This window comes from Rhinoraja longicauda, chromosome 6, assembly GCF_053455715.1.
Source record: "Rhinoraja longicauda isolate Sanriku21f chromosome 6, sRhiLon1.1, whole genome shotgun sequence".
In the NCBI taxonomy this organism is placed as follows: Eukaryota; Metazoa; Chordata; class Chondrichthyes; order Rajiformes; family Arhynchobatidae; genus Rhinoraja; species Rhinoraja longicauda.
The window spans coordinates 31,664,733-31,687,865 of record NC_135958.1 but is presented as its reverse complement, the minus strand read 5'-3'; the positions used below and the strand labels follow the sequence as shown (position 1 = coordinate 31,687,865).

Genomic DNA, 23,133 nt, shown 5'->3' with positions numbered 1-23,133 from the left:
TCTGAAACTGAACACAATAACCTAAGTGCGACCTCACCAAAATCTTCTATAACAGCAAATAACATACCAAACCTCGGTACCCACCCCCCCACCCCCCCCAGATGCTGTGACTGATGGAGGTCAGCATGCTAAAAGGCCGATCGGTGAGTTGAATTTGCTCCCTGCGGCCGGCACTCTGGAACTGGGGCCCTGCCAGAGCTGGCAGTTCCGTTCCCGTGGCTGACTTCCGAGGCCGACTTTGCGGGCCAGTGTCTCGGCCCCTCAGCGGACCATCCCGGCACCGTTGGACTCCTCTCGGAGGCCTTGACCTCCGTTGGTCCAGCAAAGCGGATAATCCAGAAAGGCTGCTGTAAAATCGTGGAGCTGTAATAGGAATGGAAGTTGTTGTTGAATACATCTCCCCACGTGGAAAATTAGAGGCCACCCAAAAAAAAAGGTGGTCCCCAAGATATTGAATGATGCCACATTTCTGGCATGGTGGTACTGCAAGAAGAGCAGCTGTTCAATGAGGCAGGTTCGATTCTGACCTATGGTGCTGAAGTATGCATTTTATTCTCCTGACATTGTGGGTTTCTCGCCTAGTTGCACTGGTTTCCTTCATCATCCTACAGAAGATAGACACAAAGTGCTGGAGTAACTCGGCGGGTCAGGCAGCATCTTTGGAGAAAGAGGATGGGTGACGTTTCGGGTCAGAACCCTTCTTCGGACTGAAAGTAGAGAGGGTGGGAACTGGAGTTAGGAAAAGTACTGAAAGTGGGGGCAGGAGGAACTGGAGGTAGGAAAAAGGACTACTAACTAGGCTTTTAGATAGGTATATACCTAACTAAGCAGATTCAAACAGGAGGGCGAGGTAACTGAGGATATCAACGCAAAAACACACTGGGTGGGACAGATGGGCTGTTACTGTTTGTATGTTGAATGCAAATGTAAACAAAGTGACGCGAGTCAGCCCAGCATCACTATTGACTTTTGTGCATCTCGTTCAGAAACAAAACGGACAGCAGGCAGGTGAATTAAAGCGAGGGAGAGAGTGCAACAGCCTCCAGAAGGGTGGAGTGCCGCGAGTGTGTGGGCAGTGAGCTGTCACAGAGGCTGGCTGCTGACATGACAAGGTTAGCAGTGTGAGCAGACACACTGACCTGGAGATGAGCTCTGGTTGCCAGCGATATTGTGTTACCATTCTGCAGGAAGTGCGTTCTTTGCACGGTTTGGCAGCTGAAATGATTTCCGGGATACGTCCCAGCGGGCTGAGGTTAGCATGGTACACAAGCCTTGGATGTATCTGCGGCTGGAGGTAAGTAAGTAAGTAAGGTGGAGCCTTGTGCAAGTCGCCCATCTCCCAGACGACCAGTCCGTCTTTGTGTCAATCCCTCCCTCCCTCCCTCCCAGGGTCTAATTGCAAGACCAACAACCCTGTGAAGCAACCAGACAACACTGGTGGGTGGGCTGGAGGGAGGGGGGGGGGGGGGAGTCATCTCATTTAAATTATTAAGATTATTAAGGGGTTGGACACGTTAGAGGCAGGAAACATGTTCCCAATGTTGGGGGAGTCCAGAACCAGGGGCCACACAGTTTAAGAATAAGGGGTAGGCCATTTAGAACTGAGATGTGGAAAAACTTTTTCAGTCAGAGAGTTGTGAATCTGTGGAATTCTCTGCCTCAGAAGGCAGTGGGGGCCAATTCTCTGAATGCATTCAAGAGAGAGCTGGATAGAGCTCTTAAGGATAGTGGAGTCAGGGGGTATGGGGAGAAGGCAGGAACAGGGGTACTGATTGAGAATGATCAGCCATGATCACATTGAATGGCGGTGCGTACAGGCTCGAAGGGCCGAATGGCCTCCTCCTGCACCTATTGTATATTGTCTATAAAACACCAATGCATTTGCTGTGAAATAAAATGCAGAGGGAAAAAAAAGAAATTGCGCAAATTACGTTGCAGTTATGATTTAATTCCTCTTTTTTGTTTTTTTTGGGGTCAATCGAGCAGGAAGCAGCACTGAGACTTTGTTCCTGAGCCTGCGGGCTGACAGCTTTAGGCAGCACCCGTGACTTTGTTGCCGGTGCTGTGACTTTGTTGCCGGTGCCACTGTGCCCACTGTGCCAGTCTGAAGGTGCCCCCTGCCTGGCCCACGCTGGTGCGTGTGTAGCCAACACTGAACGAACGCCCGGCAACTCTGCGGTGACTGAGTTTAAGCCTCCTCCAAGCTGGTGGCGATGGCAGATGCTGGATCCCTCCCGGTGCTGCGGCCAGACCTCGCCTGGTCGTTGCTGTCCTGGGCGGCGACTTTCTTCATGGTGTTCGGCGGGGCAGTGCCCTACATCCCGCAATACCGCGAGATCCAAAGAAGTGGCAACACCGAGGGCTTCTCCACACACGTGTGCCTTGTGCTGCTGGTCGCTAATATCCTCCGCCTCTTCTTCTGGTGAGTGTACGCCTAATTCCACTCCACTCCTCTCCAAATGCTCCAGCTCGCCCTGCACAGCAGGTTCACTTTACTTTAACATTACTGCTGCAAAGTAACCTCCAAGAACATACTGTGCAAAAAAAAAAGACTCTTATGACTTCTGGCTATAGATGTCGAGTGGACAGGTGTTCAATGCCTCAACTTATTCAAATGCTCTGTATAACTTTATGTGAAATGATTCACTAATTGTAGTTTGAGAAAATAACTGCAGATGCTGGTACAAATCGAAGGGTCTGAAGAAGGGTCTCGACCCGAAAGTCACCCATTCCTTCTCTCACCATCTCCATCACAGGAGAAAAATTAGTGACGGACATTTATTACAAGCCCACCGACTCGCACAGCTATCTGGACTACACTTCTTCCCACCCGGTCCCCTGCAAAAAGTCTATCCCCTACTCCCAATTCCTCCGTCTACGCCGCATCTGTGCCCGGGATGAGGTGTTTCAGACTAGGGCTTCCGAGATGTCCTCGTTTTTCAGAAAACGGGGCTTCCCCTCCTCCATTATAGATGAGGCTCTCACTAGGGTCTCTTCTACATCCCGCAGCTCCGCTCTTGCTCCCCATCCCCCCACTCGCAACAAGGACAGGATCCCCCTCGTTCTCACCTTCCACCCCACCAGCCAGCGGATCCAACATATCATCCACCAACATTTCCGTCACCTACAACAGGACCCCACCACTGGCCATATCTTCCATTCCCCTCCCCTCTCTGCATTCCGCAGAGACCGTTCCCTCCGCAACTCCCTGGTCCACTCGTCCCTTCCTACCCAAACCACCCTAACCCCGGGCACTTTCCCTTGCAACCGCACGAGATGCAACACCTGTCCCTTTACCTCCCCCCTCAACTCCATCAAAGGACCCAAACATTCTTTCCAGGTGAGACAAAGGTTCACCTGCACCTCCTCCAACCTCATCTATTGCATCCGCTGCTCTAGATGTCAACTCATCTATATCGGCGAAACCAAGCGCAGGCTCGGCGATCGCTTCGCTGAACACCTGCGCTCGGTCCGCATTAACGCCACTGATCTCCCGGTGGCCCAGCACTTCAACTCCCCCTCCCATTCCCAGTCTGACCTCTCTGTCATGGGCCTCCTCCAGTGCCATAGTGAGGCCCGCCGGAAATTGGAGGAGCAGCACCTCATATTTCGCCTGGGCAGTTTGCGGCCCGGTGGTATGAACGTCGACTTCTCCAACTTCAGATAGCTCCTCTGTCCCTCCCTTCCCCTCCTCCTTCCCAGATCTCCCTCTATCTTCCTGTCTCCACCTATATCCTTCCTTTGTCCCACCCCCGACATCAGTCTGAAGAAGGGTCTCGACCCGAAACGTCACCCATTCCTTCTCTCCCGAGATGCTGCCTGACCTGCTGAGTTACTCCAGCATTTTGTGAATAAATCGATTTGTACCAGCATCTGCAGTTATTTTCTTATATATTTGCCAGCCATGATTTGTTCTGGCCTTTTCTCACCCCCGCCTCCCCCCCTCTATCTTTCAGTCTGACGAAGGGCTCTGACCTGAACTGTAATTATTCAATTTCTCCAGAAATGCCGCCTGACCTGTTGAGTTACTCCAGCATGTTGTGACTATCTTCAGCATAAACCAGCATCTGCAGTTCCTTCCTCCACATTCAGTGAACCAAAAGTCGTATGCCATCTGACTCTATAAATCTATCCTCGGTTAATTGAAATACGTAGATGGTTGGCTATTGCCAACTATGTTTTCCAAACATGTTAAATTCAACTTCTGGTATGGATCTCTATGCATATGCAGAACGCTCCCCTAGGTAAGCTACAGCCAAGTAACATAAATGGATTATCACAGTCTGAGGTTGTGCTGTAGCCACTAATCTCAAACTTACAATGGGAGAACTGTTCGACGAGTCTTATTAGTAACTTTAATTGCATGTACAACAAAATAAGTGCAGTGGTATCTGATCATCCTCAAACTACAATTAATCTACTGAATAATTTCTAAAAATATAGAGTATTTGAAGAATTCAACACTTATCCACTCTACGTATAAAGCCAGAAATCATTTTACAGTTTTTTCACAGTATGTTCTTGGAGGTTAATTACAGAAGTAATTTATTGTATTGTGAAGAAAAAGCAGAATATTTTGTTATTTAAAAAATATATTTTCCGAAACGCCATTTTTTCTTTATAATGGAAACATTTTGTATTCTACAAAACTTACCTGCCGTGAGATAGCAGTATGTTGTTGCTTCACATGAGGAGTAACAATGAGTTTCACAACTTGGTGCAGTGCTTAATTTTAAAGAAAGGGACGTCAATGTTATCAATGTCACAAAGACAATTTTACTTTCTGGCAATCTTTTCCATTCTGCTCTCTGGGAAATGTTGGCTCTTTGATAGAGTATGGTCTACATGTTGCTGAGTAATCTCCGGTATTTGTCTGACTGAAACAAATACATTTAACAGCAACTGACAGCAAGCTCTCCAGCCTCAAGAAATACCTTGACCAAGTCCTATTACCTTAGGTAGGAAGCATTTTTATTAAATTATTCATGACCATAAGACCTAAATGTAGAATTCGGCCATTCGGCCCATCGAGTCTGCTCCGCCACTCGATCATAGCTGATCTATTTTTCCCTCTCAACCCCTTTCTCCTGCCTTCTCCCCACAACCTTTGACGCCCTTACTAATGAAGAACCTATCAATCTCCGCTTTAAAAATACCTAATGACTTTGCCTCCGTATCCATCTGTAACAATGAAGTCCACAGATTCATCACCCTTTAGCTGAAAGAATTCCTCCTCATCTCCATTTTAAAGGTACGCCCTTCAATTCTGACGCTGTGCACTGGTCCTAGACTCCCCCACTACTGCGAACATCTTTTCCGAATCCACTCAGTCGCGGCCTTTCATTATTCGTTAGGTTAACTCTTCTAAACTCCAGCGAGTACAGGCCCAGCGCCATCGAGCAGTCCGCATATGCTAACTCAATTCTCATTATTAACATCATCAGAATGAACATCATTCTCGTAAACCTCCTCTGGACCCTCTCCAACGCCAGCATATCCTTCCTCGGATAGGGGGCCCAAAACTGCTCAGTCAGGGGCCGGGTGGGCATTTGATTCTCATATTGATGTTTTAAATACATTGTCGCACCAGAACAATGAGCTTGAGGTTAGTTAATTCAGCAGAGTCTATAAATTCCCAAGGAATCGCCCTGAATCCACGCAGGGAGCTCCACTTGCTCCACTCTCACGGAGCTTGCAAACCTCACGTTGGCTTTATCAGCCACCTGAACCGGAGGGGAAGCAAATCTCCCTTCACCCAAGATATTTTATTTCCTCAGATAGTCACCGAATAAATTTAATAGATTGGTAGAGATATTTGTTTGCATTTATAAAATAATTTTTGTAATAGTCGAAAATTACTCATCATATTCCTCATTTTTTTATGACAGGTTTGGAAGACATTTTGAAGTGACCCTCATATGGCAAAGCATTGTCTTGATATTCACCATGCTGGCCTTGCTGCACTTATGCTGTGATCTACAGCACTCCTCCACAATGAGTACCAGCAGACACCTTTTCACAGGTCTGTACTCTCACATTTGTAATGACATCTCTCACAGTTACCGAATAAATAGCTGTCATTTTTGTCTCCAGTGGATAGAAGCTGTACACATTTCCATGAACTTGTTGGAAACGAGCATGAAATCAGCTTCTTATTTATTAATCCGTTTCAGTTGTGGACGAGTGCTGAAGAATAGAGTTGAAACCTATCCCTGTTCGGGATTGCACGGTATTCAGTCAGGAGATTTGTACCAGAATTTAAGCTTGAATGTGAGATTCACAATGAAATGTTGAATTTCCAGATCAGTGCCAATCTGCCTGGAAATGTCTTGCTTTTGCCACTTTAGACTTTAGAGATACAGCACGGAAAAAGGCCCTTTGGCCCCACGAGTCCGCGCCGGCCAGCGATCCACCCGGTATACCAGCATTATTCTACACACTAAGGACAATTTATAATTTTACCAAAGCCAATTAACCTACAAACCTGTGCGTCTTTGGGGTGTGGGAGGAAACTGGAGCACCCTGAGGAAACCCGTGCGGTCATAGGGAGAACGTATAAACTCCGTCAGGATCAAACTGGGGTCTCTGGCGCTGTAAGGCAGAGTGCTGCACCACGGTGCCGCCCTTCAATGGTTTCTTTATTTTCACGTGTACCGGGTATAGTGAAATACATTTTTTTTGCATATAGTTCAGCAAGACTATCCCCGTAGATAAGCACAATTGCCCGGTCGGTACAGAATGTACAGAACAGCCCACTGAATCCATATGCAAAGGGGATCATTTTGGCATCATTTTACAATTCCAGCTGCCACAAAGGCTCGCTGCAAGCGTCGCCTCCATTCAGTCATCCTGTGAACCGCTGTCCCCCTCTCCATGCCTGGCCCTCTTCAGTCCTTGTTCCCTGGGGAGTGTGGGGGGGGGGGGCTCCAGCAGCCGACCGCGAGGGCGCGGAAGGCGAGACTCCCCGGTTCTTCTCACTGGGTCCCTTGCCCAGCAACCGTCGTTGCCACCACCATTTCCCTCCATCTCCTGTCCGAATCCCAGTCCACGGGGTGAGCAGGGGCTGTGCTTGGCGGCCTTCCCACTCCAGGCAAGCTGGGCCTGCGGTTGGGATGCAGCCGAGCCCCCAGGCTGCTGCAGGGCTTCCAGTGGCCCACTCCACCATCGACGCCCTGCACTGTCTCAAGCCACTTGATGAGATGGAACATGGAGTTTGTTAGCTTGTGGTATTCAGTCAACAAGAATATTATTTAAAACCATAGAAAAACAAGATTGAAGCTACTAGGGATGCCTTACAACAAAATAAAGATATTGTTTTTTTAATGATATTGGCACCTCATCTGAATGAAAGGTTGCATAGGCTATGGTTACACTATTTTTAATTTGTGAGAGGTTTAATCATTACATAATTCTAAGGCAGTGTGAGGGTAAGGACCTGTTTTCTTTAGTTAAGAGATCAAAACCTAAGGGGGTATAGATCCGACATCATTAATGGAAGGATTAAAGGAGAACTTTTTTCATCCAGAGAATGGGAAGACGAATGTGACTGGATCTTTTTAAAAAATCATTCATAGGAAGTGAGCATCAGTGGTAATGTCAACATTTAAGGCAGTAATGAGTCAAGCACGTTTATTAAGTTGTAGACTGGACGGACCAGGGCGGAACTGATTTCCTTCCTTAAAGAACATTAGTGAATCAGATGGGATTTTAATCTACAATTCCCCAGCAATTGTGACGGGATTCAAACTCTAAACACATACTTTGTTTTTTGCACTTTCAAGGTCTGCTTTATTTAGAGCAACTGATAATTTACTGTATGTTTATTCGGTTTAGGTTTAAGTTTATTTCACGTGTACTGAGGTGCAGTGAATAGTTTTGTTTTGCATGCTATTAAAACAGATCAGATATACTATTTATAAACACAATCAAGTTAAACTCAAGTACAATAGATAGAGCAAAGGGAAGTTATTTCTGAAAAGAGGCACAAAATGCTGGAGTAACTCAGCGGGTCAGGCAGCATCCTTGGAGAACATGGATAGGTGGTGTTTCAGATTTGGACCTTTCTTCAGCTAATTTTGTTGTTGTTGTGTTTACTAAGCCTGTGAAGCTGCAGAAAGGAAGAATTTAATTGTTACGATTCATATTGGCACTAATAACAAATAAACACTCTTAATCTCCCTTGATTCACAATTGATTCGACACTTAAAGAACAGATTCTGCCTACAAAGCACACGTAAGTATTTATAAGTTGCAAAGTAATCCAGTGATGCTCATCTGTGTGTGGTAAGTTCCTGGGTGCTGATGACAATTTGGAAAAAAAATTAGACAACTTTAGTTTTTGTGACTAAGGTTTAAAAAATGAAATTATTAAAGCAATTTACAGTTTTACAGTGATGATCACATGATAAAATGTGCCAAAGTGCTTTACAGGAGGATTATCAGACGGAATTTGATCATGCTTCTATGATCAACACGGAGGACAATGTGAGGGACTTCAGGGCATCGGTTGAGAACATTACAGTTGAGAGGCTTTTTAGAAAGAATTGCAGAATTTAGGACTCAGGAAATCAAAGTACAGTAATTAAGAGTGGTCTGAAAGAAATCGGAAACATGAATGGCCAGTGTGAGAGCTTCGCAGAGAGCTTAGTGAATTGAGAACTTGAGAAAAATCAGAAGTAAGCTTTGCGGTGAATCCCACGAGGCCTATTTTTGTATCATGTTGGAGGAGGTTATAGAAACATGGTGTTTGATGCCAAGGGAGGATTTGATCACATGGACGATAATTCTTAATTTGAGGTGTTGTCAGGCTGTACTCAGTATAGGAAATGGGTGAAGGGATGGGGATATTATTAATTAGCGATAACCATAGAATGTAGCCACGTTTAATGGAAGGTGAGAGTTGAGGGAAGACTATTTTGGAATAGTCTAGTTGGGAGATGAGATAGGTGTGGATGAAGGGTTCAGCGGTTGATGGACCACAACAGGGATGAGATAGCCATTGCGTTGGAGATGAAACAAAGTATCCGTTGCAATAGAGAGCATGTGTTTGAATGCTTACAAAACTGTTCCAAAAGCACCACTGCAAATAAATGCTAATTAAAGGTTATATCTAACAGGGTCACTCGTGAAACCTAGGAATGTTAATAAGGGCAGCTATTTTGATTTAACTGGCTGGGGAAGGTAGAGGGAGTCACGTTAAATGGAGAGAGATTGAATTGTAAAGTTGTCATGGGGAATAAATGTCTATTTTATGGTGTTATCCAGTTTCATGGTGACTGAACAGGTGAGGAGCAGTTCCTCTAAATGGATGGTTCATGCATCAGGGAACACAGGATTAAAGTGAAGAGCAAAAGAGAAAGGGGGGGGATGGAAAGGAAAAATAATAAATGTACGTAGACAGTGGGATAATCTGTAAATCAGGGTTTGTAAGGCGATGGAAACATTCAATCGGAGCTTTCATTGAATGACAATGTCGCTGGACGAGTAAACTGGTTACTTAAAGTCACCACAGGAGGGAAATTGATATACTGATTGAGTGGTGCCAGAACAACAACCTTGTTCTCAACATTAGCAAGACCAAGGAGCTGATTGCTGACTTCAGAAAGGGAAAGCCAAGGAACCACGCAACCGTCATCATTGGCGGGATGGCGGTGAAGAGAGTCGACAGCTTCAGGGTCCCGGGGGTAGACATCCCTGATGATCTCCTGGCCCCTGCACATTGATGCAATCACAAAAAAAGCTCATGTCACCACCTTATCTCTTAAACTTCTACAAGTATAGGGTGGAGAGCATATTGACTGTGCATTACGGCCCGTTTCATCAATTCAAATCAGGTATGAAGGAGGCGGCACAAAGAGGTGGACATTGTTTGATCCATCACAGGTACTGATCTCTCATCCGTTTAAAGGATCTACAGGAAGCACTGCCTCAAGTGCAACGAGACCTGGGTGTCCTTGTACACCAGTCACTGAAAGTAAACATGCAGGTACAACAGGCAGTGAAGAAAGCTAATGGCATGTTGGCCTTCGTAACAAGAGGATTTGAGTATAGGAGTAAAGAGGTCCTTCTGCAGTTGTACAGGGCCCTGATGAGATCGCATCTGGAGTATTGTGTGCAGTTTTGGTCTCCTAATTTGAGGAAGGACATCCTTGCTATTGAGGGAGTGCAGCGTAGGTTCACAAGGTTAATCCCCGAGATGGCAGGACTGGCATTATGAGGAAAGATTGGAAAGACTCGGCTTGTATTCATTGGAATTTATAAGGATGAGCGGGAATCTTATAGAAACATATAAAATTATAAAAGGACTGGACAAGCTAGATTCAAGAAAAATGTTCCCAATGTTGGGGGAGTCCAGAACCAGGGGCCATAGTCTAAGAATAAAGGGGAGGCCATTTAAAACAGAGATGAGAAAAAACTTTTTCATACAGAGAGTTGTGAATTTGTGGAATTCTCTGCCACAGAAGGCAGTAGAGGCCAATTCAATGGATGAATTTAAAACAGTTTCATAGAGTCTAGGGGCTAGCTGAATCAAGGGATACGGGGAGAAGGCAAGCACAGGTTACTGATTATGGATGATCAGCCATGATCACAATGAATGGCGGTGCTGGCTCAAAGGGCCAAATGGCCTCCTCCAGCACCTATTTTCTATGCTTCTATGTTTCTAAGAAGCCAAAAGCTTTTGGCACATTGGCCTTCATCAGTCAGAATATAGAGTATAGAGGTTGGGAGATCATGTTGCAGTTGTATAAGACGTTGGTGAGACCACATTTAAAATATTGTGTTCAGTTCTGGGCACCATGTTATAGGAAAGATATTGTCAAGCTTGAAAGGGTTCAGAGAAGATTTACAAGGATGTTTCCAGGACTAGAGGGTGTAAACTATAGGGAGAGGTTGAGTAGGCTGGGTCTCTATTTCTTGGAACGCAGGAGGATGAGGGGTGATCTTATAGAGGAGTACAAAATCCTGAGAGGAATAGATCGGGTAGATGCACAGAGTCTCTTACCCAGAGTTGGCGTATTGAGGACCAGAGGACATAGGTTCAAGGTGAAGGGGAAAAGATTTAATAGGAATCTGAGGGGTAACGTTTTCACACAAAGGGTGTATGGAACAAGCTGCCAGAGGAGGTAGTTGAGGCCGGGACTATCCCAAAGTTTAAGAAACAGTTAGACAGGTACATGGATAGGACAGGCTCGGAGGGATATGGACCAAGCGCAGGCAGGTGGGACTAGTGTAGCTGGGACATGTTGGCCGGTGTAGGCAAGTTGGGTCGAAGGACCTGTTTCCACCCTGTATGACTGTATGACTCTAAGAAGGCAGCTAAAATGTTAATGACCCATATCACCTTGCCTTCACTCTCTTCTCACTGTTACTGTCTGAAAAAAGGTGAAAGAGCCTGTGAACCATTACCTCCTAGTTCCTGATCGACCCATCAACTATCAGGTTCTTGAGCCACAATCCTAACCACAGCTCTTCCTCAGCACTGATCCGCTTCCAACATTGCACTCTGGTTGCTTTATGTACTTTGGTTTTGCACTGTTAACTTAAAACCACTGATAGCATCATCTACATCAATTTTTTTCGTTGTTGCTTGTAATGTGCTTGTACAGCTGCAGAAAGTAAGAATTTCATTGTTCCGATGCATATCTTATTCAATGCATATCATAATTCATTCAATTCACAATATTCATAGTTCTGAAACACTCTTGACTCTTGGAAGATGGTCAAGAGTCTAGATAGGCACTGGATTGAAAATGATTTTGGAGAAAGAATAAAGCAATGTGACTAATTGAGCTGCTTTGAAAGGAGCTGCCATGGATTAGAAGGACTGAATGGCCTTCCGAGCCATAGCAATTCTACGATTCAGCGTTTTTGTCCCCCAAAAACATTATTGCATTTTTTTCAGTTATGTGGCATGTACCATTTTGATCGTCTTGCAGGCCACTGCATTAAGTATGTGTGAGTTTCCCAGTAAACACCTGTAGCTGCGATATAGTTGTGTGGTATTCCTGAGGCTATTGCGGGAGCATATGTGGGATTGTACTCCAAAGAACTGGTCCCTGAGGATGTTGCCAAAAAAGCTGTCGTTGGTTTATTGGGGGAAAGAAAATTGTTCACTATTGTGCTCTGAATAAGGTAACACGTCACTTCCATTCAAATATCCCAGGCAGCCGCTCAGGTCACTGATAGCAAATAAGAATGACAATAATTATCAGTATTATATACAACTTAGGAAGAAGTTATTTCTAAACATATCTTTAGACATGGATTTTAGAGATACATGCGTAGAAACAGGCCTATGGGCCCACCAAGTCCGCATTGACCAGCGATCAGCCTGTAAACACTATCTTACACTCTAGGGACAATTTACATTTTTACATGCCAATTAACCTACAAACCTCTCCGTCTTTGGAGTGTGGGATGAAACCGGAGCACCCGGAGAAAACCCATGCGGTCACTGGGAGAACGTACAAATTTCGTACAAGCAGCACCCCCAGTCATGATCGAATCCACGTCTCTGGTGCTGTAAGGCTGCAACTTTACTGCTGCGCCACTGTTCCGCCCCTGCTTACCTTTTGTTCAGTTTTGCACTTCAAACTGTTGGCAGCACATGCCCGAGGCAGGGCTTCTCAATTGATCACATGATCTTTCGACAACATGATGAATAAGGAAGACATTTTCTATTCTATTTGTTCATATCCACTCTGATTAAACACAAGAAAGTAAAATAATTCTTGGACTTGGGGAGTTGAATGAGGTACAGGAAGTCCCCAGGTTTATGACAGGCTGTTTGTACATCAGAAATGAACAAAAGCAGTGTGTGGGTGTGGGGCAGAAACAGCTGCGATGGGAAAGCCAGCAGGCGATGGAAGAGCGGCCTCACCAACTAAGCGAGCGAGTCCACTCAGAGCTCCCAGCTCTGCGCCCATCAACCCACCCACTAACTGCCTGGGGTTGGGTTGTGAATGGGGAGAGAAGGCGCACGGAAATACCCCGTACCCACCTGGAAGAAGATGTCGAAGACAGACACCAAAATGCTGGTGTAACTCACCGGGACAGGCAGCATCTCTGGAGAGAAGGAACGGGTGATGTTTCGGGTCGAGACCCTTCTTCAGACTGTGTCGGGATAGAGCGTTTAGAGATATGGAAGGTAAAATGTGAAAACGCCAGATCAAAGCAGATGGTGATAAGGAAGTAGTCCGCAGCTGGCCAACCCATCTTGGCTGATCTTCCAACAACTCGATCAACGCACAGGGTGCCCATAAATTAGGGAGGGTCTGTATGGAAGCAGATTAATCTGTCTAATCTGAACATCTCACATAGAGATGAAATGTAAACCTCATATAGAGGTAAAATGTAAATTTTATTTTAATATATGACTACAAAAGAAAATCTATTTCTTGGAAGAGAAAACCTGACTGAATTTTGCATATGAATGCAATTGTCTTGAATATAGTTTGGTTTCAGTACCTCAGTAGAGGGATATACTTCAGTACGAATGTTAACAAAGGCGGCATGAGGTCAATAATGTTTGTAACTCTGAAAACAAAATAATTAAAATTTAATAGTATCACCCTAATTAATTGTCTCAAAGATGCCATTGTAATTTCATTGTCCAAGAGGTTGAAAAATATAATATATCATCAATCATCTTAATTTTCAATCAGTCATCACCAGAATGCAAATATTGTATTCAAGGTTAGAGAACATAGTGCACTGGCTTATCTGGCTTTCATGTTCAAAGATATCATCTTTCTTAATCATAAACATGTTTAGAATTGTGTATGGGTTTTTTTCAGCCCTCCTTTTTGAAATGTCTGAAGAAAGATCCCAACCCAAAAGGTCTCAACCAATCCATATTCTCCAGGGATGCTTCCTGACCCGCTGAGTTACTCCAGCATTTTGTGTCTTTCCCTGGTAAATCATCATCTGCAGTTCCTCGTTTTGTACATTCAGGCTTCCTTTTTCATCAGCAAGTTGCCCCATGAATTATGATGTCCAATTTTGAACTGCAGTATTAAATCAATGCTAATTTCTACCTTTACATGAAGCAGATATGGTCATAAGCTTTATGAACACATGCTTTTCGACGTGTTTCCATGGGTAAATGGCTGTCCACATTCAGCTATTGTTACTTTATCGTCTGTATCAAAACCTCATTGTGAAGTGGTCAGATTTACTGATGATACCAGACAGAAGAGGAACAGTGATAACTGAAGGGTCAGCCCTAATACTGCAGAAATAATTGTGGAACATAAGTAAAGAGAGAGAGGGAGACAGCGATGAGAGATTACTTTAATGCAGAGAGCAACGTACTGTATATTGGAAGAAAACATTCAAACTGGAACTGTTCAACAATTTTATGCCAAAATTGAAGGACCTGGATCTGCCGGCTCCAGCCGGGACAGAGATCCAGAGCCCCAGCCACAGGGGGAAAGTTTAACCTGCTGATAAACCGCTGAAATCTCGATGAGGTCGAGATCGGCCGCCTCACTTGGTCTAGGTGCCACATTTTGGGGGTGACTTCCGAGAGGGATTTTCAAGTACTCTTTAATAATAATAATAATCCATTTATTTTATATAGCGCCTTATCACATGCTCAAAGCGCTTTACAAAAACAATTAACATAGAAACAAACAGACAAACTATCCTGACGGAAAAGCGGCGAATACTCAACGCCAGCGCCCTCTCACGTCAGGGTCCGGCAGTAGACATTAAAAAGCACAAGACACACAGATATAATTTTTTACACAAACAGCCATCACAGTGATTGCTCTAGGCATACCCTCACTGTGATGGAAGGCAAAGTCTTATCTCCTCCTCGTTCTTCTCCCGTGGTGCCACGAGGTGATCGAGGCTCCCAACTTTTTGAAGCCCCCACCGGGCGATGGAAAGTCCCAGGGCCGAGCCGAGCAGGCCGATGAAAGTCCTGAGCCCCCACCGGGCGATGGAAAGTGCTGCGGCCGGGCCACGCAGGGCGATGAAGGGCCTGCGGGCGGGTCGATCGTACCTCGCGCTTCGGGGCGGTCGAAGCTGCTACGCCTGGAGCTCCCAAAAGCCGGTCGCCAGCCAGGGACCTGCGAGCTCCCGATGTTGCGGTCTGCAGGGCTCACGGCCGAAGCCTCCGAGATGGGAAGTCCAGGCCCTGCGACCGGAGTCTTTGAGGTCGATCCCAGCTGGAGGCCGCCGACTCCATGATGTTAGGCCGTAGCGCGAACGGAGATACGACACGGTAAAGGTCGCATCTCCGTTGAGGAGGAGATTTGAAAAAAAGGTTTCCCCCAACCCCCCCACCACCTCCCTACATACACAGAATTAAAAATAAAACAAAACGTACATTTAACAACGACAATGACAAAAAAACCACAAAAAAACGGAGAGACTGCCGGTGAGCCGCAGCTGCAGAACATAGCCACGCCCCCAATTTAGTCATTTTGTCCAGATTAAAGGAGGTGCCGGACCAGCAGTTGCTGGAAAATCGGTGGTGGACCTGTATTTTCTCAGCAACACACCAAGCCAGATGAATCCGAATGAAACGGAAAGTTGACCTTGACTTTGCTTCATTGTATCCTACACCATTGAAGAGGATTGGGTTAAAAACCTAGTAGGGCAGATGACTTAAATAGCATTGTAGTTCAAAGGAAGTTTTTAATGGAATGATTAGTCAATATTAATCCATTTGAAGTTAAAAAAAAAAGGAGCGTATGTATGCTGCAGTCACAATCAATTATATTCATTGATCTACAGGATAATTTTTGTATGTCCTACATGTGTCTCCAGCTAGCTGAAGGACATCCCCATCAATTTAAAAGAATCAGACGTAGCTACTGAGCTGGTGAATTGTTTGTTACTTCAGACTGCTGATCTTTATTTTTTTTTAAATACTGAAAAATCCAGTTTGAATGCAAAGAATAAGATTTTTGCTCGTGTTGCAGTATGTTGCATCGGGGATTATTTGCTTTCTCCAAGGGTGAAAGTCATGTAAGGAAGACAAGGACAAACCAGGAGCAAAAAGAACATAGAGGAGGATGCTGTTTGGCAAATCACACCCTCATTGAACATTTTGAAAGCAGTTTCCCTCAAATACCTTTATCAAGCGGGAATGCCTCCAATGTGTTTGTTCCACAAAAGGAGTCTATCATCGATTTGTGCCACCTGATTTTACCACGTTAGCACACAGGCAGTGTTGTCTTTGGTTCCTAATGTCACCTTAGAGTCGGAGAGTCATAAAACTCTACAGCATAGCACAGAAATCGGTCCTTCAGCCCAACATGTCCATATTGACAAAGTTCCCTTGCTGAGCTAGTCCCACTTGTGTTTGGCCTATATCCCTCCAGATGATGTACCTGTCCTATCCATGTACCTGACTAAATGTTTCTTAATGCTGTGATACTACCTGCCTCAACTACTTCCTCCGGTAGTTCATTCCATACACCCACCACCCTTTGTGTAAAAAAGTTACCCCTCAGATTCCTAATAAATCTTCTCCCAGGTTCACTGTGTAGGTTCTGGTCATGTTAGTTCTCCCAAAATAAAAACCTCACATTTCTCTGTATTAAATTCCTTCAACCATTCTTCGGCACATCTACCCAACCGATCAAGATCCTGCTGCAATTTTCGACGACCATCTTCACTATCTACAATACCACCCATTTTAGTGTCATCTACAAATTTGCCAATCATGCCAAGTACATTCTCATCCAAATCATTGATAGAAATGGCAGACATCAAGGAGCACAGCACCAAACCACGAGGCACACGACTCGTCACAGGCCTCCAGTCAGAAAAGCTGCCTTCTACCATCAACCTCTGCTTCCTTCCATGAAGTCAATTTTCTATCCAGTCAGCTATCTCTCTTTGGATCCCATGCAATCTCATCAAATCATCAGCATCTGAGGCAGACGAGTGAACGATTATAATTAGGCTCAACCTCCTTCAGTTGCTTTGGTCACAATATGACCTACAGTTTGGCCGGCATGGTGGTGATGCAGTGGAGTTGCTGCCCTACAGTGCCAGAGACCGGATTCGATCCTGACTACAGGCGCTGTCTGTACAGAGTTTGTACGTTCTCCCGGTGACTTGTATGGGTTTTCTCCGAGAGTTCCGGTTTCCTCCCACACTTCAAAGACGTACAGGTTTGCAGGTTAATTGGCTTGGTGAAATTGTAAATTGTCCCTAGTGTGTAGTGTTAGTGTGCGGGGTTCGCTGGTCGGCGTGGAATCGGTGGACCGAAGGGCTGTATCTCTTAACTAAACTAAAGTATGCTGCCTGAAGATTACATTTCTTCAGAACCATAGAGTCATACAGCATGGAAACAGGCCCTTCGGCCCAACTTGCCCAGGATGCTCCATCTACACTAGTCCCACCTGCCAGCATTCGGCCCATATCCCTATAAACCTTTCCTATCCATGGACCTATCCAAGTGACTTTTAAATGTTGCTACAGTACCTGCCTGATATGATCAGCCATGATCATATTGAATGGCGGTGCAGGCTCAAAGGGCCGAATGGCCTACTCCTGCACCTATTTTCTATGTTTCTATGTTTCAACTAACCCTTCTGGCAGCTCCTTCCATATACTCACTGCCCTCTGTGTGATATAGTTGCCCCTTGTTCCTATTAAATCTTTCCCCTCTCACCTTAAACTTATGTACGCTGGTTCTAGATCCCCTACTCAAGGTAAAAGACTGCATCTACCCAATCTATTCCCCTCATGATCTTACGCACGTCTATAAGATCATCCCCCAAATGTTGGCAGCATCCTCGTAAATCTTCTCTGCACTCTTTGCACTCTTTCACCATGTGAACTAATTCCCCAGGAAAGGCTCGAACCTGTCTGGAAAATTTTTCTGGAGTGGTCTGATTTGATTGAAGGTGAGAGGGGAAAGATTTAATGGGAGCCAGAGGGGCAACGGTTTCACTCATGCTATATGGAAATCGTAGAAATGCATTCTGTTCCTTGAAAACAAAATTGATTTTTGTATGCAAAACCGTGAAAGAAAGAGCACAAACCAATTGATCTTTTAGACCAAAGCATTTGACAGTCAAGTAATTGCATTGGTGGCTGAAACAATGATTAAAGATGTGTGTAAATAAAGCACACACACGGTGTTGCACCATATGAGATCTTACGTGAGAGGAATTTGCATTTTATTCCCCATGGTCCGTTTCTAAATATATGCTGGGTGTTGACATCCTTTTGCAGAAGCAAATCAATATTCCCTGTAACTCCATTGCCTGTTCTATGGGCTGCCATAATTAGAATCACAAGGTGCTTCACTGGACTTTAACTCTTATGAAAACAGTCAGACTTAGCCATTTTATGAAGTCCAGGAACATAATATGCAACCGATGGCTCCTATTAGTGTTGAAATCTTGCATTGGGTAAATAGGGAGTGGATGTTATTCATTTTCATACTACCCAGTTATAAATTGATTGGTCCCTATTTTGTTCATGCACATTTACAAAGCCACATTAACAACAATGTTTCAATGTTGCTGGCGTCATCCATATGGAATCGAGAGAGTGAATTTTATTTTAAAACTTGAGCTCACCCAGATATCTTGTTGCCGGTGTAAAAGGAAATACCAGGACACACAACACTTGCGACGACTAACCTGCATTGCCTCTCCATTAAATAATATCTTGATTTTTTAATTATTTCCATGGCTGTACTATCCCTACTGCCTCGTTCACCCCCCCCCCCCCCCCCCGCCATGCCCCCAACACATGGACAACACACAGACAGACAGTCACACACAGACAACACACAGACAGACAGTCACACAGACAGACACACGCACGCACGCACACACACACACACATACAAGCACACATAGACAGACACATGCGCGCGCACACACAGACAGACACATACAAGCACGCATAGACAGCCAAACAGACACACACACACACACACACACACACACACACAAACTCTGCCTAACCCCCAGCATTTATCTGAGGTAGTTGTGGTTCTCACTTCATTTATTCTAAATGTAATCACTCTACTGTCCGTAGCAAAGTTTTCAGCTGTCAAGGGCCCAGGTTCTGTAATTTATGTACAAATGACCATATTTCCTTAAAATATAGAAGCAAGACTAGCCAGAAAAGTTGGTCAAACTCCCGTTGGAAACGTGTTCAGGGTGTTTTTGAGTGACTCATGAAAGGACCTTAATCCATTGCACACATAGATACATGGGGTAGACAGTCAAAATGTTTCTTCCCAGGGTGGAAATGTGGAAGACCAGAGGGCATAGCTTTAAGGTCAGAAAGGGGGAAAGTTTAAAGGATATGTGCGGAGGGAAGCTTTTCCCTCCAAGAGTGGTGGGTGACTGGAACACGCTGACAAAGGTGCTGATGGCGGCTTTCCAATAGTTTAGTTTAGTTTAGTTTAGAGATACAGGGTGGAAACGAGCCCTTCGGCCCACCGAGTCCGCTCCGACCTGCGAGCAACCATATACTTGTTCTGTTCTGCACACTCGGGGCAATTTAGAGAAGCCAGCTAACCTACGATCCTGCACGTCTTTGGAATGTGGGAGGAAACCTGAGCACCTGGAGAAAACCCGCACGGTCATAAGGAGAACGTACAAACTCTGTACAGATAGCACCCGTATTATATCTTCAATGTATAAATTGTTTCAAAAATCTAGTCCAAAGACAGGAATTCAAAAATCAAGACAAAGATGGGAAACAGATCTGAATATTAGCATTGATGAACCAAGTTGGGAAAGATTGTGTTTAGAAAGTATGAAAAATACTATTAATGTGAGATTGTAGTGAGTCCAGACGAGTGGTATTATCCAAATACTTTATTGGTATAAAACCCGTAACAAACGCAACAGACTTCTTTCTGGACGAACACTAACTTCACTCACTAATCTAATCTCTAATCTAACGTTTGGCGCCAAGCATTTAAATACCCCGCGCTTCCTCACCCCGTGACCGTAACCCAATCCGAGGGTTCTATTACCTGGCCAATCCCTATGTCCCTACATGACCCCCCCCAGAACCCTCGAAACCATACCTCACGGGCGGCCGAACCTCCTGCCCAGAACGTGTACGGATGGGGGAAACCGATACCCCCAGCGTGACAGGAGGCGGGGTGGACGCCGCCGCTGGAGGCGATGGGGGGTCCACTGGAGCGGAGGGTCCCGATGACGGGGGGCACTTGATGAACAACGGCAGCCCGGGACCAACCATAGGCGGCGGAGGCCCAAGAGGTGGTAAACTGGGCGCCGCTGACGGGACCAGTCGAGCAGCCACAGGCCGGCCCCGGCGCGGCGGCTGAGCCACCGACACGGGGAGGTCCTGGTCTAAATGGGCCGGCTTGAGACGGGACACTGAAACCAGCTCCTGACGATTTCCTACCTGCAAGGTGAAGGTTGCAGTCCCTCTTTTGAGCACCTGGAACGGGCCTTGGTAAACCGGCTGGAGAGGGGGACGGTGGCAATCTTTCCGAAGAAACACGAAATCACAGCTCCGCAATTCCGAAGGAACATGAACTGCTGTGCTTCCGTGACTAGAGGTGGGGACTGGAGCCAGAGAACCCACCCGTTCCCGGAGGGAGCCCAAGACTGACGTAACGGATGGCGGCAAAGCGGGAGTGGAAGGGAGAATGTCGCCCGGCACCCGCAGGGGCGAACCGTAGACGAGCTCGGCCGAAGATGTGCCCAGCTCAGCCCGCGGGGCCGTACGGATGCCGAGGAGGACCCAAGGCAGCTGGTCAGCCCAATCGTAGCCAGTCAGGCGAGCACAGAGGGACGCCTTCAGCTGCCGATGGAAACGCTCAACCATCCCGTTGGCTTGGGGATGATAGGCGGTGGTCTGCTGTAATCGAGCACCATACAGCTGCGCCAGCGCGGCCCAGAGAGACGAGGTGAACTGGGCTCCCCGATCTGTAGTGATGATAGCCGGGACCCCGAAACGAGCCACCCAATGCAACGCCAGGGCCCGTGCACAGGAGGCCGCCGAGGTGTCCGACAACGGGAGCGCCTCCGGCCAACGAATGAACCGATCAACCACCGTCAGTAGATGAGTGTAACCCCTAGAATAGGGCAATGGACCCACCAAATCCACATGGATGTGGAAAAAACGGGCGGGGGGAACCTCGAATCTCTGGTGTGGGGGCTGGACATGACGATGGACTTTGGAGGTCTGGCACGGAATGCAGGCGCGTGCCCAGGCTGCCACCTGCTTCCGCAGGCCATGCCAGACAAACCGGTCGGCCACCATGGCTGAAGTCGCCCTGATGGACGGATGTGCCAGGCCATGAATGGCCTCAAAAACCTTACGCCGCAGAGCGGCAGGCACCACCGGGCGAGGGCGTGGGAGAAGGCTGCGTGTTCGAATCACGTCGAGGTCACCAATGTAGTGAGTCCAGACGAGTGGTATTATACAAATACTTTATTGGTATAAAACCCGTAACAAACGCAACAGACTTCTTTCTGGACGAACACTAACTTCACTCACTAATCTAATCTCTAATCTAACGTTTGGCGCCAAGCATTTAAATACCCCGCGCTTCCTCACCCCGTGACCGTAACCCAATCCGAGGGTTCTATTACCTGGCCAATCCCTATGTCCCTACAAGATATAGTTTAGTACAATACAATTTTTTACATCAACTATATTTAACTCCGAAAAAATTAAACAATTTAGTCCAAATTTACCTGAAATTTGTTTTAGATGCAACCAGGATGTGGGTACTTTTTTACACTCCACATGGGCATGTCCTAAGGTAGCTCCTTTTTGGAAAGACCTAAAAAACTTTTTGGAACAATTGATGAATAAGACCATACCATTGGATTCAAGGTTGTTTTTATTGGGAGATACTAAAGGAATATTACCAAGATTAATTTTAGATAAATATCAGGAAAGATTTCTCAAAATAGCAATAGCAATAGCAAAAAAATGTGTGGCGGTCACTTGGAAAGATCACAATGAAATAAGAATTGCAAGATGGTATGCAGAAATGCGTAGTTGTATCCCATTAGAAAAAGCTACTTATAATCTGAGAGATAAATATGATTTCTTTTTGAAACTTTGGAACCCATTCACTTTAAAACTAGGACTAAGAATTGGAAATATTTAATTTCAGGATTGTTTTGATACCCCTAAAAAGAATTTAATAAGAAATTAGCCGGAAGTGTTTCCTTCTTGTCTCCAGGTTCCCTTCTTTCTTCTTTCTTTCTTTTTTTCCTCTTTTTAAATTTTTATTTCTTTATCTTTCTTCTTCTCCTTTTTCCTCTTTTTTCTAACTGGGGGTTGGGGGGAGGGGGGTTGTGGGTGGGGAGATAATACAGAACAATACAGGTATAATCGAATTTAAATGTATAATCGAATTTATAATGTAGGTACCATCGCGTACTATGAGTTCATGTATTTGTTTTCTTAAAATTTAAATAATTTTTGTTAAAAAAATTTAAAAAAAGATAGCACCCGTAGTCAGGATCGAACCTGGGTCCCTGGCGCTGTAAGGCAGCAACTCTAACGGCGCGCCACTGTGCCGCCCTGGCACATGAATTTGCAGGGAACGGAAGATATGGATCACGTGCAGGCAGAGGAGATTAGTTTAAGGTGGCATCGTGCTTGGCACAGACATAGTGGGCGAAAGGCCTGTTCCAGGCCACTGTGATTCTCCATGTACAGTAAGGGCAGTGTAACTATCAGCCTTGACAGATATGGGAGAAGTCAGAACATCCTCAGAGGACATCTCTTTTCCTATTTACCTCTGATCCTTTAAGATGCTCCTCAGAGCCTCTCCCTTAGACCAGGCTTTAAAACATTTCCCATAAAGTCCCATTATGTGTGCTGCTAGATATTATTGGTAATTCCAGTGAAGCATCTTATTCTGCACATATAATATTACACTCCAAAGTTTTCTTTTTCTAGTTAAAATTAAACATGCAGTTTTAATTACAATTCTGAATTGTTCGGAGAAGCATTTGCATGCTGCCTTAACATTCGGTTGGTTAACAACCTGATTACCAAAAGATTGCTTATCTTGCGATTATATTACAAAATCATTGCGACAAAGATAAAATTATAATGTTTATTTGTTTTAGAATGATGGTGACTATAAAGCAATCAACACTGAATTTTCCTATTTTTATAATAGGAAAAAATAATCATCTA

The 23,133-nt window shown here is 45.3% G+C and overlaps 1 protein-coding gene across 1 annotated transcript in view; it reads left to right on the top strand.

The window, feature by feature from the left end:
* Nucleotides 1-1,256: 1,256 nt before the first annotated feature.
* LOC144594857 (solute carrier family 66 member 2) overlaps nt 1,257-23,133 on the top strand; it is a 51,391-nt gene continuing 29,514 nt past the window's right edge. The window contains exons 1-3 of the mRNA XM_078401769.1: nt 1,257-1,294; nt 1,987-2,422; nt 5,889-6,022. Of these exons, the coding sequence (XP_078257895.1) occupies nt 2,214-2,422; nt 5,889-6,022 (343 nt within the window). The 5' untranslated portion in view covers nt 1,257-1,294; nt 1,987-2,213. The remainder of the gene's footprint in view (nt 1,295-1,986; nt 2,423-5,888; nt 6,023-23,133) is intronic.